Raw genomic sequence first — 18133 nt, forward strand, 5'->3', positions numbered from 1 at the left:
TTTCCCCTTCACTCTTGCTGTTATTCTTCGGTCACAAATCACTCCTGCCACCTTTCTCCACCCACTCCACCCTGCCTGCACTCTCTTCTTCACCTCTTTACCACACTCTCCATTACTTTGAACAGTTGACCCCAAATATTTAAACTCATCTACTTTCACCACTTCTACTCCTTGTAACTGCACTATTCCACTGGGCTCCCTCCCATTCACACACACATGTACTCAGTCTTGCTTCTACTTACTTTCATTCCCCTTCTCTCCAAAGCATATCTCCACCTCTCCAGACTAGACTCAACTTGCTCTCTACTCTCACTACAGATCACAATGTCATCTGCAAACATCATAGTCCATGGGGACTCCTGTCTGATCTCATCCGTCAACCTGTCCATAACCACTGCAGACAAGAAAGGACTCAGAGCTGATCCTTGGTGTAATCCCACCTCCACCTTGAATGAGTCTGTCATTTTGACTGCGCATCTCACCGCTATCACACTATTCTTGTACATGTCCTGCACTACCCTAACATACTTCTCTGCCACTCCAGACTTCCTCATACAATACCACAGCTCTTCTCTTGGCACCCTGTCATAAGCTTTTTCTAATTTCTAATTAATTTATATCAAGTTGTAGAGATTTGTTTTCAATTTGAGTTTAAGGAAGATAATTTTAGAAATTTTTATATTGAGAAGCCTGATTTACTTTTTGTATTTGAAACTAAACTAATTAAAATGTGTGAAATACCGAGGGGCTGAATACTTTTGCAAGCCATTGTATATTAAAAAGATAAAAATAAGCTGTTTTCTCCCATGTTCGTTTGTGTGTTTGTTTGTTTTTTGTTAATATGTTAGCAAATAAACAGCCACTGTTAACAGCCACACAGAGCTTTAACGGGTTTAACATAGTTTAAAAATGCTTGATTCAGATTATTAACACCCCCCCAGACACACACATGCACGCACACACACACACACACTTTCCCAGTAGCCCAGGATTACAGCTGTAAACCTAATATGCAAAAGGGAAATTAGTACATCTCACACATACACGTTTATTTTTATACAATATAATATTTCTGTAACTCCTGACAGGGGTGGTCGCCAATTGGTTAGTGCACTTGGTTTCAGTGTGGAAGGTTCCTGGTTCAAATCCCAGCCCTTCTACATTTCTCCATGTAATGTGGAGTTGTGTCAGTAAGGGCATCCGGTGTAAAACCTGTGCCAAATCAACATGCAGATCCACCTTGGATCTTCTGTGGTGACCGCGAGTGAAAACAAGGGAGCAGCTGAAGGGTCTTACTTTTACTATATTAACAGGAGTGCAATAAAAACATTTAGTAGACTTCTGCATAACTTGGGTTTGAGGTTGGGGTGAATTTTTAGCATAATGAAAGGAAGAATAGATTAACATTTGCATCTGTTTAATTTCATTTTCTCTTATAGGGCATTTCTAACTGCTGTGGTGTAAACTACATGGAAACTTCACTGTTGCATTCCTGTTGAACATAAGGAATTTCAAGACACAATGTCTCTGTGTGTTTAAGTGATGAACATCACCAAACTGAGACGTCACATCACTGAACACCACTTGTTTAAAATCACAACAAAAACAACAATAAACATTTTATTTGCATATCAGTTTGAGAACAGCCATTTACAAGTGCTTTACAACATCAGCCTAAATTGCAAAGACATTCAAAATGAATTAAAAGCAACTGTGATGAAAGAAAATCAGTGTGAAAATAAGATAATTAATAGTAAGATAATTAATTTAATTTCATGGATTAAATTAATATGTTAATATAATTTCCTAATTATAGATAAGAGAATAAAGATGTTTTTACATCTTGATTTAAAAGATCCAATGATCCATATGTAAGTAGCTGCTCGGCAGCCTGCTGTCTTTATATTCAGTTTAGAATCAGAGTAAACTGCACCCTGAGGACATGGGGCAGTACATGATGCTCAACCAGTTATGCAAGATAAGAGGGAGCACATCCATTTAGCATTTTATATATCAGCAGTATACACTGCATGCACAATGTTTAGACACATGAGTATTCTGTCTTTATCATCATTTTATGCCTGTTTTCAAGCTCAAAGCACCATAAACCTGAATGCACATTGGATTTAAACATTCTCAGGTGAAATGTATTTGTGCAATGAGGGAGGGTTTGGCCTAAAGAGATTAACACCTCAGTTTAAGGTGTGCATAATTATTAAACAGTTTCTTTACCTCGGGCAAAATGGCCTCAAAAAGAAATAAAACAAGAAGAAAAACAAGAGATTTCACAGTAAAAAGTCAAAAATAGTAAAATGCCTTTCAGAGCAATGCAATATTCTTGAAATATCTAAGCTCTTGAGGTTTGATCAACGAACAAACAAACATTTTGTTGCACATGACTTGAGAAGAATTAAATGTGACACTACTAGGAACTCATTCTCCTCGAGTTCCCGTTATATTGCACAGCACAGTGGTTTAGTGGTTAGCACTGTTGCCTCACAGCAAAAAGGTCATGGGATTGATTCCCACCTGTGGCCTTTCTGTGTGGAGTTTGCATGTTCTCCCCGTGTTTGCATGGGTTTCCTCCGGGTGCTCTGATTTCCTTCCACATTTAAAGACATGCAGGTTAGGTGAACTGGAGACTTTATAATTGTCCAGGTCTCCCTTGCAAAAGAGATCTCGATCTCAATGGGACTAACCTGGTTAAATAAAGGTTAAATTAGAAATAAATAAATATATATATATATATATATATATATGCCAGAACTGCAACCTCCGTGGAGTGTCCAGAAGTACAACTACAAGTTGTTCAGTGCTCAGAGACATGTCCAAAATAAGCAAGCCTGAAACATGACCACAGATTTTTCACAGGTTTTGTGGACAGATGACAGTGACTTTTAATGAACAAGTTGGATGGGCATTTGCTGGATCACTAATGGACACACAGCACCACTCTGAGTCAGACGCCAGCAAGATGGAGGAGGCATACTAGTATGGCGCCCCGCTCAGAGTGCCGCTCTCATTGGACTGACATCTATGCTATTTTGGGATTGTGGGATAGCTCGCGCCCATAGATTGAACTCGCTGGACGACTTTCGCCACACTCTCACGAGCACCACTAGCTGGTGACATGCCGACATGAGAAGATGCTGCTGGATCTTGCTGTGGGCAACATACACAATGTGTCTTTTCCTAGATAGATCTCTTTCAGTGCAGCTTCTTGTTCTGACTTTAACACCCAACTCTTTCATCGCCAACTGTAAATTGTAATCAAACCATTCCAATCGTATATTCTCTTCCACATCAAACTCCATCGTGTCAATGTTTACAGTGTGCTTGAGCAATAACAGGTGAAGTTGCTCATAAACTGGTAAATTTTAGAATTAATTTAGATGAGATATACTCATTATCTCACAGGAATATATCACAATTATTTGGGAACCCCCTTTTTGTGCAGGAATTCATCAAGCACATCAGCCGCGGGTGTGTACTAACACAGAATACCCAGAAACTGGACAGTTGTTCGGCCATAACGAGAACGTAAATAGTAAATAGAATTTCCTGCAGTAATAAGTTGCTGTTTTGCAAAACAGATGTCACGAATCCAGGATTGTGAGCAACTTTCAAATTTTCAGCTATGATTCTTTTGAATCCTCAGATTACTGAGCTTTCTTAATATTTGCAGTATTTCTAAGCAGGTTTATGTCATCAAACTACTGGTAGTTTTCTGGTGTGCTCTGCTCAACACAGGTGTGAGTACTTTTTTGTTTGTTTTGCAAAATCTGGTATTTTGTGTCTTAGTTCTCACTTGATTTGACTGAATATGTGTGAGTGTTACAGGAGGACGGAGCACATGCAGTGCTATGGGTCAACAGAAGCTCTGGTCTAAGCAGTGCACTTCATGAGAGCATTATTTCACTCTTGTCAGCTTTCTGTCTGACGTCCAGATGGCAGCTGTGGATTTACAGTCAAGGAGGGCTGTAGACACACATAGCGTACACTTTTGTAAAAGCCCTCCAAAGCTAAATCACATATTCTGGCTACTTTGCTCTCATTTGGAGCTGGTGAAAACCCAAGCAGCAAGCTTAAAGACCGTACACAGAAAACTGGATAATAGTAAAAAAAAAAAAAGCTTCTGGGAAGTATTCACAGCGCTTTACTTTTTTCCACAATTTGTTATGTTAAGGCCTTATTCCAAGATGGATGAAATTCATTTTTTTCCCTCAAAATTCTACACACAATACCCCGCAATGATAATGTGAAAACGTTTTTTTTTTTAAGATTTTTGAAAAGAAAAAAAAAAAAAAAAAAAAAAAAAAAAAAATATATATATATATATATATATATATATATATATATATATATATATATATATATATATAAAGAACAAAGTTCTCTGGTCTAATGAGACAAAGATTTAACTCTTTGGCGTGAATGCCAGGCGTCATGTTTGGAGGAAACCAGGCACCATCCCCATAGTGAAGCATCTTCCTGTGGGGATATTTTTTCAGCAGCAGAAACTGGGAGACTAGTCGGGATTGAGGGAAAGATGAATACAGCAATGTACAGAGACATCCCGAATGAAAACCAGCTCCAGAGTACTCTTGACCTCAGACTGGGGTGACGGTTCATCTTTTAGCAGGACAATGACCCTAAGCACACAGCCAAGATATCAAAGGAGTGGCTTCAGGATAACTCTGTGAATGTTCTTGAGTGGCCCAGACAGATCTCAGACCTGAATCTGATTGAACATCTCTGGAGAGATCTGAAAATGGCTGTGCACCGACGCTCCCCTCCAACCTGATGGAGCTTGAGAGGGCCTGGAAAGAGGAACGGCAAAACTGCCCAAAGATTGGTGCACCAAGCTTGTGGTATCATATTGAAGAAGACTTAAGGCTGTAATTGCTGCCAAAGGTGAATCAACAAAGTAATTGAGCAAAGGCTGTGAATACTTATGGACACGTGATTTGTTAGTATTTTATTTTAAACAAAGTTGCAAAAATTTTCAAAAAAAACCTTTTTTCATGTTGTCAATATGGGGTGTTGTGAGTAGAATTTTGAGGGGGGGAATTAATATATTCCATTTTGAAATAAGTCTTTAACAACAAAATGTGGAAAAAGTGAAGCGCTGTGAATACTTCCCGGATGCACTGTAAATACTCAGACTTTTGTGCATATCAGCATGAGTTTCTTGCTGTATATCAAGCTGCAGCTTTATCAGAACGCCGCTTCTTTGTGTCGCTGCTGCAGGAGGGGATGGGACTCCTACAGGTCCACTCAGATGGGGTGAAGCTGGCAGAGGGCGAGTCTGAGTTCCTTTTTCCTCTCTACGCTAACGAGGTGCACTCCAGAGAAGTAAGATGTTTCACTTTCTTTCTCTAACTTTCTCATTATCTTACCTCACTTCCACTCTCCCACTACTACCCTGCTTCTCCCACGTTTCGGCTCTTCAGAATTTTCAAGCTGCAGTTTTGTGAAATGAAATTGTCCAAGGGGCCTGGTACTTATTTCATCTCAGCATTTACCAAACTTAGAGTTGAATTGTTGCGGACGACACATCTTGTTGTCATGTAAATGTGATTCATTGGAGACGCTCGAGCCTGTTTTGTCCGGCTGCAGCGAGCAAGCTGCATATTTCAGGCTGTGTTTTTTGTGGAGAGGTGTGTCGGAACAAACTGGATTTGGCAGTCCCACACAGTGCACGTGGTGGTGCAGTAAGCTTCCCATTAACCTCAGGGATATTTGTGGTGGAAAGTAGTTTATGGCCTGCCTGCTAGCAGCAGATGGGAACATTTTGCTGCAGTTGTTTACATGTTATGGCTTTTCTTGCTCATAGAAGCATTTCTAAAGCATTTTTTCCCTTTTCTTTATGAGGCTCGTTAGAAAGGCAGAGTATTCCTCATTTATGGATGTATCCCACACTTTCTCCAATGTATTCAGTGGATATTTAATGAGAATGTGGGTTTACTGAGTAACAAACTGAAAATAAGCTAAAAAAACAATTTTTATTTTAGTAAACAGGGCTTGTGTACAGCTAGCATGGAACAATAGTGATTTATTACAAAGCCCTACTAGTCAGGTTATGTAGCTTTGCTGTAATTTTGTGGATATCAGTAAAAATATACAATTGTGCATATACAAGTGCATGCAGCTGCCAGTAAGATAATGAATAATTCCATTTTCCAGGAAGCCATCATGGCAGCCATCTTGGACAGCCACATTTATGGATTTGCATATATGACTTTACCTACATATACATTTCAGTAATTACCACCATTGATTTGGCCCTGAAAATGTGTATTTTACCAATAGAATCAAGAGTCTAGACCATCTAGATGCTGAGATATTGGAAAAACCCCAGTAGTCCGCTGTTACATTGTTTGACACGTGCACCGAGTACTCCACAATTCGCTCATGTAGAACACTGTGGGGTGCAGAGCATTTTAGTGCGGGCATGCATCCTCCATGTCACCTCCGCGGACATGACTAAATCTATGGATAACACTGCAACAAATGACTGACTTGCCTAAAGAAAGGTGGACAAAGTCCCTTAAACGTGTTCCAGATGTGACAATCGGAAAAAAGGACAATATTTCATAGATAACATTGGCTCCATCAGCTGTAATCCTGTACGCACTGTGTGCACATTTTTGTCACAGCTTTATTTGTAAAAATCATTCAGTATTACAACAGTAAAAACAGAGTTGCAAAAGTTTGGGCACCCCTGATAATTTCCAGGATTTTCCTTTATAAATCATTGGTTGTTTGGATCAGCAATTTCAGTTAAATATATCATATAGCAGACAAACAGTGATATTTGAGAGGTGAAATGAAATTTGTAGGATTTACAGAAAGTGTGCAATAATTATTTAAACAAAATTAGGCAGGTACATAAATTTGGGCACCCCAACAGAAAAAATATATCAATATTTAGTAGATCCTCCTTTTGCAGAAATAACATCCTCTAAATGCTTCCTATAGCTTCCAATGAGAGTCTGGATTGTGGTTGAAGGTATTTTGGGCCATTCTTCTTTACAAAACATCTCCAGTTCAGTCAGGTTTGTTGGTTTCCGAACATGGACAGCCCACTTAAAATCACACCAGATTTTCAATAATATTCAGGTCTGGAGACTGAGATGGCCATTCCAGAGTGTTGTACTTGTTCCTCTGCATGAATGCCTTAGGAGATTTTGAGCAGTGTTTAGGGTCGTTGTCTTGTTGAAATATCCAGCCCCGGCGCAACTTCATCTTTGTTACTGATTCATGAATATTGTTCTCAAGAATCTGCTGATATTGACTGGAATCCATGTGACCCTTAACTTTAACAAGATTCCCTGTACCTGCACTGGCCACGCAGCCACACAGCATGATGGAACCACCTCCAAATTTTACTGTAGGTAGCAAGTGTTTGTCTTGGAATGCTGTGTTCTTTTTCAGCCATGCATACTGCCCCTTGTTATGTCCAAATAACTCAATTTTAGTTTCATCTGTCCTCAGCACCTTATTCCAAAATGAAGCTGGCTTGTCCAAATGTGCTTTAGCATACCTCAAGCGACTCTGTTTGTGGTGTGTACGCAGAAAAGGCTTCCTCTGCATTACAGCATCTTGTGCAGCATCTACAGCATCTTGTGCAAAGTGCGCTGTATAGTTGAATGATGCCCAGAGACACTATCTTCAGCAAGATCATGTTATAGGTCTTTGGAGCAGGTCTGTGGGTTGACTATGACTTTTCTCACCATCCTTCGCTTCACCTTATCTGAGATTTTTCTTGGCCGGCCACGTCGGGCCTTAACTAATACTATGCCTGCGGTCTTCCATTTCCTTTCCGCACAGTGGAAACTGACAGCTGAAATCTCTGAGGTAGCTTTTTGTATCCTTCCCTTATACCATGATGTTGAACAATCTTTGTTTTCAGGTCATTTGCACAAATAATAGCTGTATTTGGGAGGAAAGCCGGGAAAACAGCAGACTTTTCCATCAGGAAGTGCTGTCAGGGAGATTGCAGAACCATATAAAAATGCAACGTTCCATGCATTCATCAAAAACATTCAAGTGTACCGCTCCAGTCATCATGAAAAGAAAACACCAACTCAGTATTTTTCAAGTGTTTGGAAACAGTAAAATGCACACTGAAAGCCGCAGAAGTTCTGGCCGAGGGCGCAGTTTACTTTTGTTTTGAGGGGGATTGCCAGGTCTGCACTTTATAAACCAGCCTGTTAGGAGGCAAACTGGATTAAGCCATTTTATCCTATTGTAGCACTTTTTTTGGATCGTGGGCGATCATAGTACAACCGCGCCCTTTGAAATAAGCTGCAAAAGCCACCACCCGTATGTGTTTTGGACAAATAGGGAATTCACCCCCCCCCCCCCCCCCCCATGCTGACAGCGGAGGTAAGAACTAATGCTTAGTCATGCAAGATTTATACACTACTGAGCATGCGCATTAAGAATGTAACAATGGTCTATTTTAAGCTGCCATTTTTACAAATCCTAAATGGCTGACATGGTAGCTTCTAGGAATACTGAATCATGCATTTTTTTGGTGGATTGGCTATTGCATGCACTTTCCAAAAATCTATAATTTTATTAATCTCCACAAAATTGCAACAAAAGCTTGTGCCTGAACATACTGAACCTGACTATACTCTCCAACACTGTTCAGTGCTTGCATGGATGATGTGTTGGGAGGGTCTTGGGAACCAGTGGCTTAGGTATCTTTGTTGGCATAGAAAGGTAACCGTGACTTTACAAACGATGCTGTGATGTTGTCGCAATACGTTTATACTCTTATTGTAGCACTTGAAAAGCTGAACAAGGTCTGAGTTTGAGGTTGTCACGAATCAAGACTAAGATCTTGGCTTTTCATGACTTCCTGGAATCAGCTATCAGAAGTGTATATGTATGCATTGAAAGTGTTGAAATTATGGAGACATTCAGTTATCTTGTAAGTGACATTCATGTCTCAGGATCCTCAGCCATTGAGATCACGAGACAGCTAGGAAGACCTTGTGCAGTCATGAGGTCGCTGGACAGAGGTGTTTGGTGATGCCGATATATTTGCAGGAGAACAAAGGTCCAAGTCATTAGGGTGTTTGTGCTTCCTGTATTACTGTATGGCTGTGGAACTTGGACACTAGCTGCTGTTCTTAGACAATGACTGGATGTCTTTGGTACTAGGTCTCTCTGGAGGATCCTTGGGTACCATTGGAATGACTGTTTCAAGTGAGCAGTTACTTAGGGAGACTAGGATGAGGGGGATCACTCTCGTGGTGATAGACATTTTGGCCATGTGGTGCGTTGCTCTGACTTTGATGTAGCATGTAGGTGCCTCCATGTTGAAAACTCCAGCAGCTTGAGAAGGCCAAGGGGATGCCCATGATTCACCTGGCTGCAGCAGATAGATGATTACCATCGAAAGGTGGGGATGAACCGATTGTCTGCCTGAGATGCTGTTCATGAAGGCTTTTCTATAGTGTGGTGATGGATACAGCGACATGCAGCACCATGCTCTCAGACTTCACTTGACCTGCTAAGACTGATGTTTTAATCATTTGTAAGTGTTACTTTTCTTCTGTTGCCATTGTATTATCACTGGATGCCATCTATCATATTTTGTAAATAAATTTTAGACACATCACACTTGAGCAAATATGCAAATGTCATTTTTGCATGCTAAAAAAAATCCATTTATATTAACCTCATTGTTGCAGGTGCATATATGTGCAGTGATAATTTGCTTTTTTTTCCAGGACTCCTCACTTCTTGTGCACTCATCCGAAAATGTCTCGCTTAATGCCCGGAATGAAAATGGTGATGTCACAGGAAGAATATTTATGGGTAGGAGGCTGAAAGAAGATGTGTAGTGATAGAACACAGTATTCATGTGATGTATGAGGGCAATAGTGAAGTCATTCATGCAGTTGCCCTGCGGTCATTTCTTACCCAACATTACCAGTGACAAGCAGTCATTTTTCTATTTGTAATTGTCTGGATTTCCATTTAAAATCCATTAACTACAACATTCCTCTTTCTGCTATTGCTTCTGGAATATTTAGTATTACTCAAAAGGCCTGTGGCCTAGAGAGGATCATATTTGTGCATCCTTTCTGGCCCACCGGTGAGTACATTGAGGTATTTTGTCATAATTAAAAGGCCAATAAATGACCCCACCAATCGGTATGCTGCACAGTGCTGTTCTGTGACCTTAATCATGAAGGCACAAAAAGTAACGTTGCTGTCATCTCAGCACCTCTCTGAATAAAATGCTTTTGAATGTCAGTCACATGTCAGTGGTCTGTTGTTGGTGCTGAAGTGTCTTATGATAAAAAATTAGGATACCTGGATCCCCCCCATGAATGAATGACTAAATGAATGAGTGAATGAATGAAGTCAAAGCCCTGTTAGAAGTGGCTTTTTATGAGCTAAAATATAAAACAAAAATATCGATTAGACGGGGTTTCAATGTTAAAATCAAATATCTGCTAAATACGCAATACGGATCAGATGCAGATCAAACTTAGTCTATTCATCGAGAGTGCCAGTTTGCACCTCATTGTCACAAATTAGAGTGACTGAGGCACTTTTGATTGAGATATAATGCAAAATGTACATCAAATGGGATTTTCAATATAAAATTCAAATGTCCACAAAATCCACGCTCCTGATCAGATGCAGATCAAACTTTGTCAAGTGATAGTGAGTGTCAGTCTGCACCCCACTTTCAAATATGAGAGTGATTGGGGCACATTTGGGTTAAGATATAATGCAAAATATACATTAAATGGAGTTTTCAGTGTTAAGTTTAAATTGTCACAATATCTGTAATCTGGATCAAACTTTGTCAGTCAATAAACGGTCCCATCCTACATAACGCTCTCACATATGAAAGAAATTTTATCTTTTTTGACAGAGTTCCGAATTTTTGAAAATTTGTTCAGTGTTAGGATAGGGATTTTTCTAAATTTTTCCTGACTTTGACCTTTGACCTATGACCTTGAAAATTGAATCACTTCTTGCCTATCAGGATGTAAAGCCTCTGTAAAAATTTCATAATGATATCTAAAAATTGTGGGTTACAGGCTGTTCACAAACAGACAAACAAGCAAATAAACAGGGGTGAAAACGTAACGTCTGCTTCATTGGCAGATGTACGAGGTCTATTAGAAAAGTATCCGACCTTATTATTTTTTTCAAAAACCATATGGATTTGAATCACGTGTGATTGCATCAGACAAGCTTGAACCCTCGTGCGCATGCGTGAGTTTTTCCACACCTGTCGGTTGCGTCATTTGCCTGTGAGCAGGCTTTGAGTGAGGAGTGGTCCAGCCCCCTCGTCGGATTTTCATTGTCAGGATATGGCGGAATGATTTAGGCTTTTTTTTCCATCAGAATTTTTTCAGAAACTGTTAGAGACTGGCAGCTGGAAACCATTAGAAAAATTTATCTGGCTTTCGGTGAAAATGTTACGGGCTTGGTAGAGAATAAGGAGTGTTACTGTCATTTTAAGGATGGCCCCCAGCGGCTGCGGGACGCGCCGCGCTCCGAAGCCGCCATCGACAGGCTGAACGACCATTTCATTTCTAAACAGATGGCTGTCTGGATCCGTGACCATCGTGTGCCATTTCTCTGGTTATCACAAGAGCTGGACATCAACAATTTTCTGGCAGATTTCACTTTTAACAAGAGATTTTGTCATGGAAAGCCGAGCGGAGGCTTTGCGCGTCACGCTCCTCTTTCCATGACAAAAACTCCTGTAACAGTGGAATGTGCCGTTCATTTCCAAACTGGACGCTGTGTTTTATCTGGGACGTCGTCTGACTAGCACAGGAATTGTGAAAAGACGTGGACATCAGCACTTTTTCGGCACATTGAGACAGACATGCGGAGGAATTCCGCGCGTCGCGACGGTGCCTCATGGCGCACAGCAACGCCGTGATGAAGCCTCATGGGACATGTTCTGGCATGTCCAGGCACATCCACAATTTCTCGGATAATCACTCGATGGAAAAACCACCGACAGCTGTCTGAACGCCATCTCAAAGCCGTCCTGTGAGACCAAAACGGAGGTGGTTTTGTCTCGCTCCAGTAGCGAATCCATCGTGACGCGCGAAGCCTCCGCTCGGCTTTCCATGACAAAATCTCTTGTTAAAAGTGAAATCTGACGGAAAATGGTTGATGTCCAGCTCTTGTGATAACCAGAGAAATGGCACGCGATGGTCACGGATCCAGACAGCCATCCGTTTAGAAATGAAATGGTCGTTCAGCCTGTCGATGGCGGCTTCGGAGCGCGGCGCGCCCCACAGCCGCTGGGGGCCATCCTTAAAGCGACAGTAACACTCCTTATTCTCTACCAAGCCCGTAACATTTTCACCGAAAGCCAGATAAATTTTTCTAATGGTTTCCAGCTGCCAGTCTCTAACAGTTTCTGGAAAAATTCAGATGGAAAAAAAGCCCAAATCATTCCGCCATTTCCTGACAATGAAAATCCGACGAGGGGGTGGACCACTCCTCACTCAAAGCCTGCTCACAGGCGAATGACGCAACCGACAGGCGTGGAAAAACTCATGCATGCGCACAAGGGTTCAAGCTTGTCTGACGCAATCACACGTGATTCAAATCCATATGGTTTTTGAAAAAAGTCGGATAGGTCGGATACTTTTCTAATAGACTTCGTAATTACCCATTTGGCATTTTGGAAAGACATCAAGAATGTTAACATTCCATAAATTTAGACTTGTTGACTTCATGTACAGAACTGTTTTTGCTGCATTTTGTTTTAAACACAAAATCCTCTATTTGTTAGTTAATTTTGACACATCTTTAATTCAATTCAGAAATCTCCCAACAAAAATAATGTAGCAGGTGGTGCTGGAATTAATCTGCTGACATAAATAAGTGGGGTTCAGTTTCAGATGATGATGCCAGCCCCAGTGCAGTGAATAAATGTTTCATCCACGTAGAGTTTCAGAGTATCATCCACGTCATGTTGTCTAGTCTGAAGGTAAGTGCAGGTTCGATGAACCTTAAGAGCTTAGTAAGGCTTATTAAATACCCACACAAAACCAACATTTACCATACTCAGAAAATTCACTGACAGACTTCATATATGTACAGCTGATGCTGCCAATAAAACTGTTCCAAATATATGTCTGATAAGATTAAAAAGCTGGCTTTTATTTATATGAATTACATCTACAGAGGTAATAATACAGGAAAAAAAAAATTTTTAATGTGTGTTTGGAGAAATATTTGTTTTGACTGATGTGAAGGTGCTTGGATGATGATTAAGGATAATCTAAGTAAAATATACTGATATATTGAAGTCTCTAAGAAAAATGCCTTTATTTAACTTGTATAGACAAATGGATATACACAATTAAAAAAAACGTATTTTGTACAGTTTCTATGCTGGCTTTGCTTGCAATTTTTAAACATAGCTGATATTTTGCTGGGAAAAAACAACAACAAGGTAAAAATAGGCCATATGGTTACAAACTAAGCTAAATCTAAATTAAATTAAGTTACATTCTGTTGTGTTGTATTTGTTTTTGGGATCAGTTAGTTTTAGATTGAATTAGCATTAGACAGGTTATGGTTAGTTTATTTAGCTTTATATATTAGATTTTTGATTAGTATTGTATTTTTACCTAGTATTGTTACCTAGGCTTGAATTTTCTATTTCAGGAAACCATGTAAGTCCTTGCATGTGTGGGATAGTTAACATTCACTTAGCTGTGAACAGATGTGTGAAAATTGGTCATCTAAACTTTCTGAAGTAATCAGGGCATAGACCAGGTAATTGAAGTTAAATGTAATAGTATATAATATATTACAGTGGGGCCAAAAAGTATTTAGTCAGCCCCTGATTGTGCAAGTTCTCCTACTTAGGAAGATGAGAGGTCTGTAATTTTCAACATAGGTACACTTCAACTGTGAGAGACAAAATGAGGGGAAAAAAATCCAGAAAATCACACTGTAGGATTTTTAAAGAATTTATTTGTCACACCACCAGTGTGTGACAAATAAATTCCAAAACCATAAAACAAAATGATTGCAAAACCATAAAACCCTCCAATCATGTTGACAAGCATACCTTTGTGTGATCATAAAGATTCCAATACAGTCCTGTCCTAATTTATCATTTGGTCCCCTCCTGATAAGGTGTTTGTGCTGCCTGGGGAAATACACTCAACAAAAATATAAACGCAACACTTTTGGTTTTGCTCCCATTTTGTATGAGATGAACTCAAAGATCTAAAACTTTTTCCACATACACAATATCACCATTTCCCTCAAATATTGTTCACAAACCAGTCTAAATCTGTGATAGTGAGCACTTCTTTGCTGAGATAATCCATCCCATCTCACAGGTGGTGTGCCTTAGACTGCCCACAATAAAAGGCCACTCTGAAAGGTGCAGTTTTATCACACAGCACAATGCCACAGATGTTGCAAGATTTGAGGGAGCGTGCAGTTGGCATGCTGACAGCAGGAATGTCAACCAGAGCTGTTGCTCGTGTATTGAATGTTCATGTATCTACCATAAGCCGTCTCCAAAGTCGTTTCAGAGAATTTGGCAGTACATCCAACCAGCCTCACAACCGCAGACCACGTGTAACCACACCAGCCCAGGACCTCCACATCCAGCATGTTCACCTCCAAGATCGTCTGAGACCAGCCACTCGGACAGCTGCTGAAACAATCGGTTTGCATAACCAAAGAATTTCTGCACAAACTGTCAGAAACCGTCTCAGGGAAGCTCATCTGCATGCTCGTCGTCCTCATCGGGGTCTCGACCTGACTCCAGTTCGTCGTCGTAACCGACTTGAGTGGGCAAATGCTCACATTCGCTGGCGTTTGGCACGTTGGAGAGGTGTTCTCTTCACGGATGATGCGAAGGAGATGTGTTGCACTGCATGAGGCAAATGGTGGTCACACCAGATACTGACTGGTATCCCCCCCCAATAAATCAAAACTGCACCTTTCAGAGTGGCCTTTTATTGTGGGCAGTCTAAGGCACACCTGTGCACTAATCATGGTGTCTAATCAGCATCTTGATATGGCACACCTGTGAGGTGGGATGGATTATCTCAGCAAAGGAGAAGTGCTCACTATCACAGATTTCGACTGGTTTGTGAACAATATTTGAGGGAAATGGTGATATTGTGTATGTGGAAAAAGTTTTAGATCTTTGAGTTCATCTCATACAAAATGGGAGCAAAATCAAAAGTGTTGCGTTTATATTTTTGTTGAGTATACGAGGGCTGTCAATAAAGTATAGGTCCTTTTTATTTTTTTCAAAAACTATATGGATTTCATTCATATGTTTTTACGTCAGACATGCTTGAACCCTTGTGCGCATGCGTGAGTTTTTCCACGCCTGTCGGTGACGTCATTCGCCTGTGAGCACTCCTTGTGGGAGGAGTCGTCCAGCCCCTCGTCGGAATTCCTTTGTCTGAGAAGTTGCTGAGAGACTGGCGCTTTTTTTGATCAAAATTTTTTCTAAACCTGTGAGGCACATGGAAGTGGACACGGTTCGAAAAATTAAGCTGGTTTTCAGTGAAAATTTTAACGGCTGATGAGAGATTTTGACGTGATACTGTCGCTTTAAGGACTTCCCACGGAGCAGGACGTCGCACAGCGCTCCCAGGCGCCGTCGTCAGCCTGTTTCAAGCTGAAAACCTCCACATTTCAGGCTCTATTGATCCAGGACGTCGTGAGAGAACAGAGAAGTTTCAGAAGAAGTCAGTTTCAGCATTTTATCCGGATATTCCACTGTTAAAGGAGATTTTTTTAATGAAAGACGTGCGGACGGATTGTCGCGGCGGCTCCCGCGACAATCCGCCACAGGAAAAACACCTCCGTGTTGATAACCATTTGTAAAATCCAGGCGGCTTTTGATGGCTTTCAGTGGAGTGAGTATCTCACAAATTGTTTGAATTAACAGGAAGCCAATGAAGAGAGGCCAATATGGGTGAAATATGCTCTGTCCTTCTAGTCCCTGTCAGTACTCTAGCTGCAGCATTTTGAATTAACTGAAGGCTTTTCAGGGAACTTTTAGGACAACCTGATAATAAGGAATTACAATAGTCCAGCGTAGAGGAAATAAATGCATGAGTTTTTCAGCATCACTCTGAGACAAGACCTTTCTAATTTTTGAGATATTGTGCAAATGCAAAAAAGTTGTCCTACATATTTGTTTAATATGCGCATTGAATGACATATCCTGATCAAAAATGACTCCAAGATTTCTCACAGTTTTACTAGAGGTCAGGGTAATGCCATCCAGAGTAAGGATCTGGTTAGACACCATGTTTCTAAGATTTGTGGGGCCAAGTACAAGTTTAAAAGCAGGAAATTAGAGGTCATCCATGTCTTTATGTCTGTAAGACAATCCTGTAGTTTAGCTAATTGGTGTGTGTCCTCTGGCTTCATGGATAGATAAAGCTGGGTATCATCTGCGTAACAATGAAAATTTAAGCAATGCTGTCTAATAATACTGCCTAAGGGAAGCATGTATAAAGTGAATAAAATTGGTCCTAGCACAGAACCTTGTGGAACTCCATAAATAACCTTAGTCTGTGAAGAAGATTCCCCATTTACATGAACAAATTGTAATCTATTAGATAAATATGATTCAAACCACCGCAGCGCAGTGCCTTTAATACCTACGGCATGCTCTAATCTCTGTAATAAAATTTTATGGTCAACAGTATCAAAAGCAGCACTGAGGTCTAACAGAACAAGCACAGAGATGAGTCCACTGTCTGAGGCCATAAGAAGATCATTTGTAACCTTCACTAATGCTGTTTCTGTACTATGATGAATTCTAAACCCTGACTGAAACTCTTCAAATAGACCATTCCTCTGCAGATGATCAGTTAGCTGTTTTACAACTACCCTTTCAAGAATTTTTGAGAGAAAAGGAAGGTTGGAGATTGGCCTATAATTAGCTAAGATAGCTGGGTCAAGTGATGGCTTTTTAAGTAATGGTTTAATTACTGCCACCTTAAAAGCCTGTGGTACATAGCCAACTAACAAAGATAGATTGATCATATTTAAGATCGAAGCATTAAATAATGGTAGGGCTTCCTTGAGCACCCTGGTAGGAATGGGGTCTAATAAACATGTTGATGGTTTGGATGAAGTAACTAATGAAAATAACTCAGACAGAACAATTGGAGAGAAAGAGTCTAACCAAATACCGGCATCACTGAAAGCAGCCAAAGAGAACGATATGTCTTTGGAATGATTATGAGTAATTTTTTCTCTAATAGTTAAAATTTTATTAGCAAAGAAAGTCATGAAGTCATTACTAGTTAAAGTTAAAGGAATACTCGGCTCAACAGAGCTCTGACTCTTTGTCAGCCTGGCTACAGTGCTTAAAAGAAACCTGGGGTTGTTCTTATTTTCTTCAATTAGTGATGAGTAGTAAGATGTCCTAGCTTTACGGAGGGCTTTTTTATAGAGCAACAGACTCTTTTTCTAGGCTAAGTGAAGATCTTCTAAATTAGTGAGACGCCATTTCCTCTCCAACTTACGGGTTATCTGCTCTAAGCTGCGAGTTTGTGAGTTATACCACAGAGTCAGGCACTTCTGATTTAAGGCTCTCTTTTTCAGAGGAGCTACAGCATCCAAAGTTGTCCTCAATGAGGATATAAAACTATTGATGAGATAATCTATCTCACTCACAGAGTTTAGGTAACTACTCTGCCCTGTGTTGGTATATGGCATTGGAGAACATAAAGAAGGAATCATATCCTTAAACCTAGTTACAGCGCTTTCTGAAAGACTTCTACTGTAATGAAACTCAGGGAATACTGTTAAGTCTTCAATTTCCATACCATAAGTCAGAACAAGATCTAAGATATGATTAAAGTGGTGGGTGGACTCATTTACATTTTGAGCAAAGCCAATCAAGTCTAACAGTAGATTAAATGCAGTGTTGAGGCTGTCATTCTCAACATCTGTGTGGATGTTAAAATCGCCCACTATAATTATCTTATCTGAGCTAAGCACTAAGTCAGACAAAAGGTCCGAAAATTCACAGAGAAACTCACAGTAACGACCAGGTGGACGATAGATAACAACAAATAAAACTGGTTTTTGGGACTTCCAATTTGGTTGGACAAGA

The 18133-nt window shown here is 40.2% G+C and overlaps 1 protein-coding gene across 1 annotated transcript in view; it reads left to right on the plus strand.

Moving 5' to 3' along the window:
- Positions 1-18133, plus strand: part of sgcg (sarcoglycan, gamma) — a 62848-nt gene that overhangs the window by 17879 nt on the left and 26836 nt on the right. Inside the window, exons 3-4 of the mRNA XM_034168061.1 lie at positions 5251-5355; positions 9750-9837. Of these exons, the coding sequence (XP_034023952.1) occupies positions 5251-5355; positions 9750-9837 (193 nt within the window). The remainder of the gene's footprint in view (positions 1-5250; positions 5356-9749; positions 9838-18133) is intronic.

This window comes from Thalassophryne amazonica, chromosome 4 (genome assembly GCF_902500255.1).
Source record: "Thalassophryne amazonica chromosome 4, fThaAma1.1, whole genome shotgun sequence".
NCBI lineage: Eukaryota > Metazoa > Chordata > Actinopteri > Batrachoidiformes > Batrachoididae > Thalassophryne > Thalassophryne amazonica.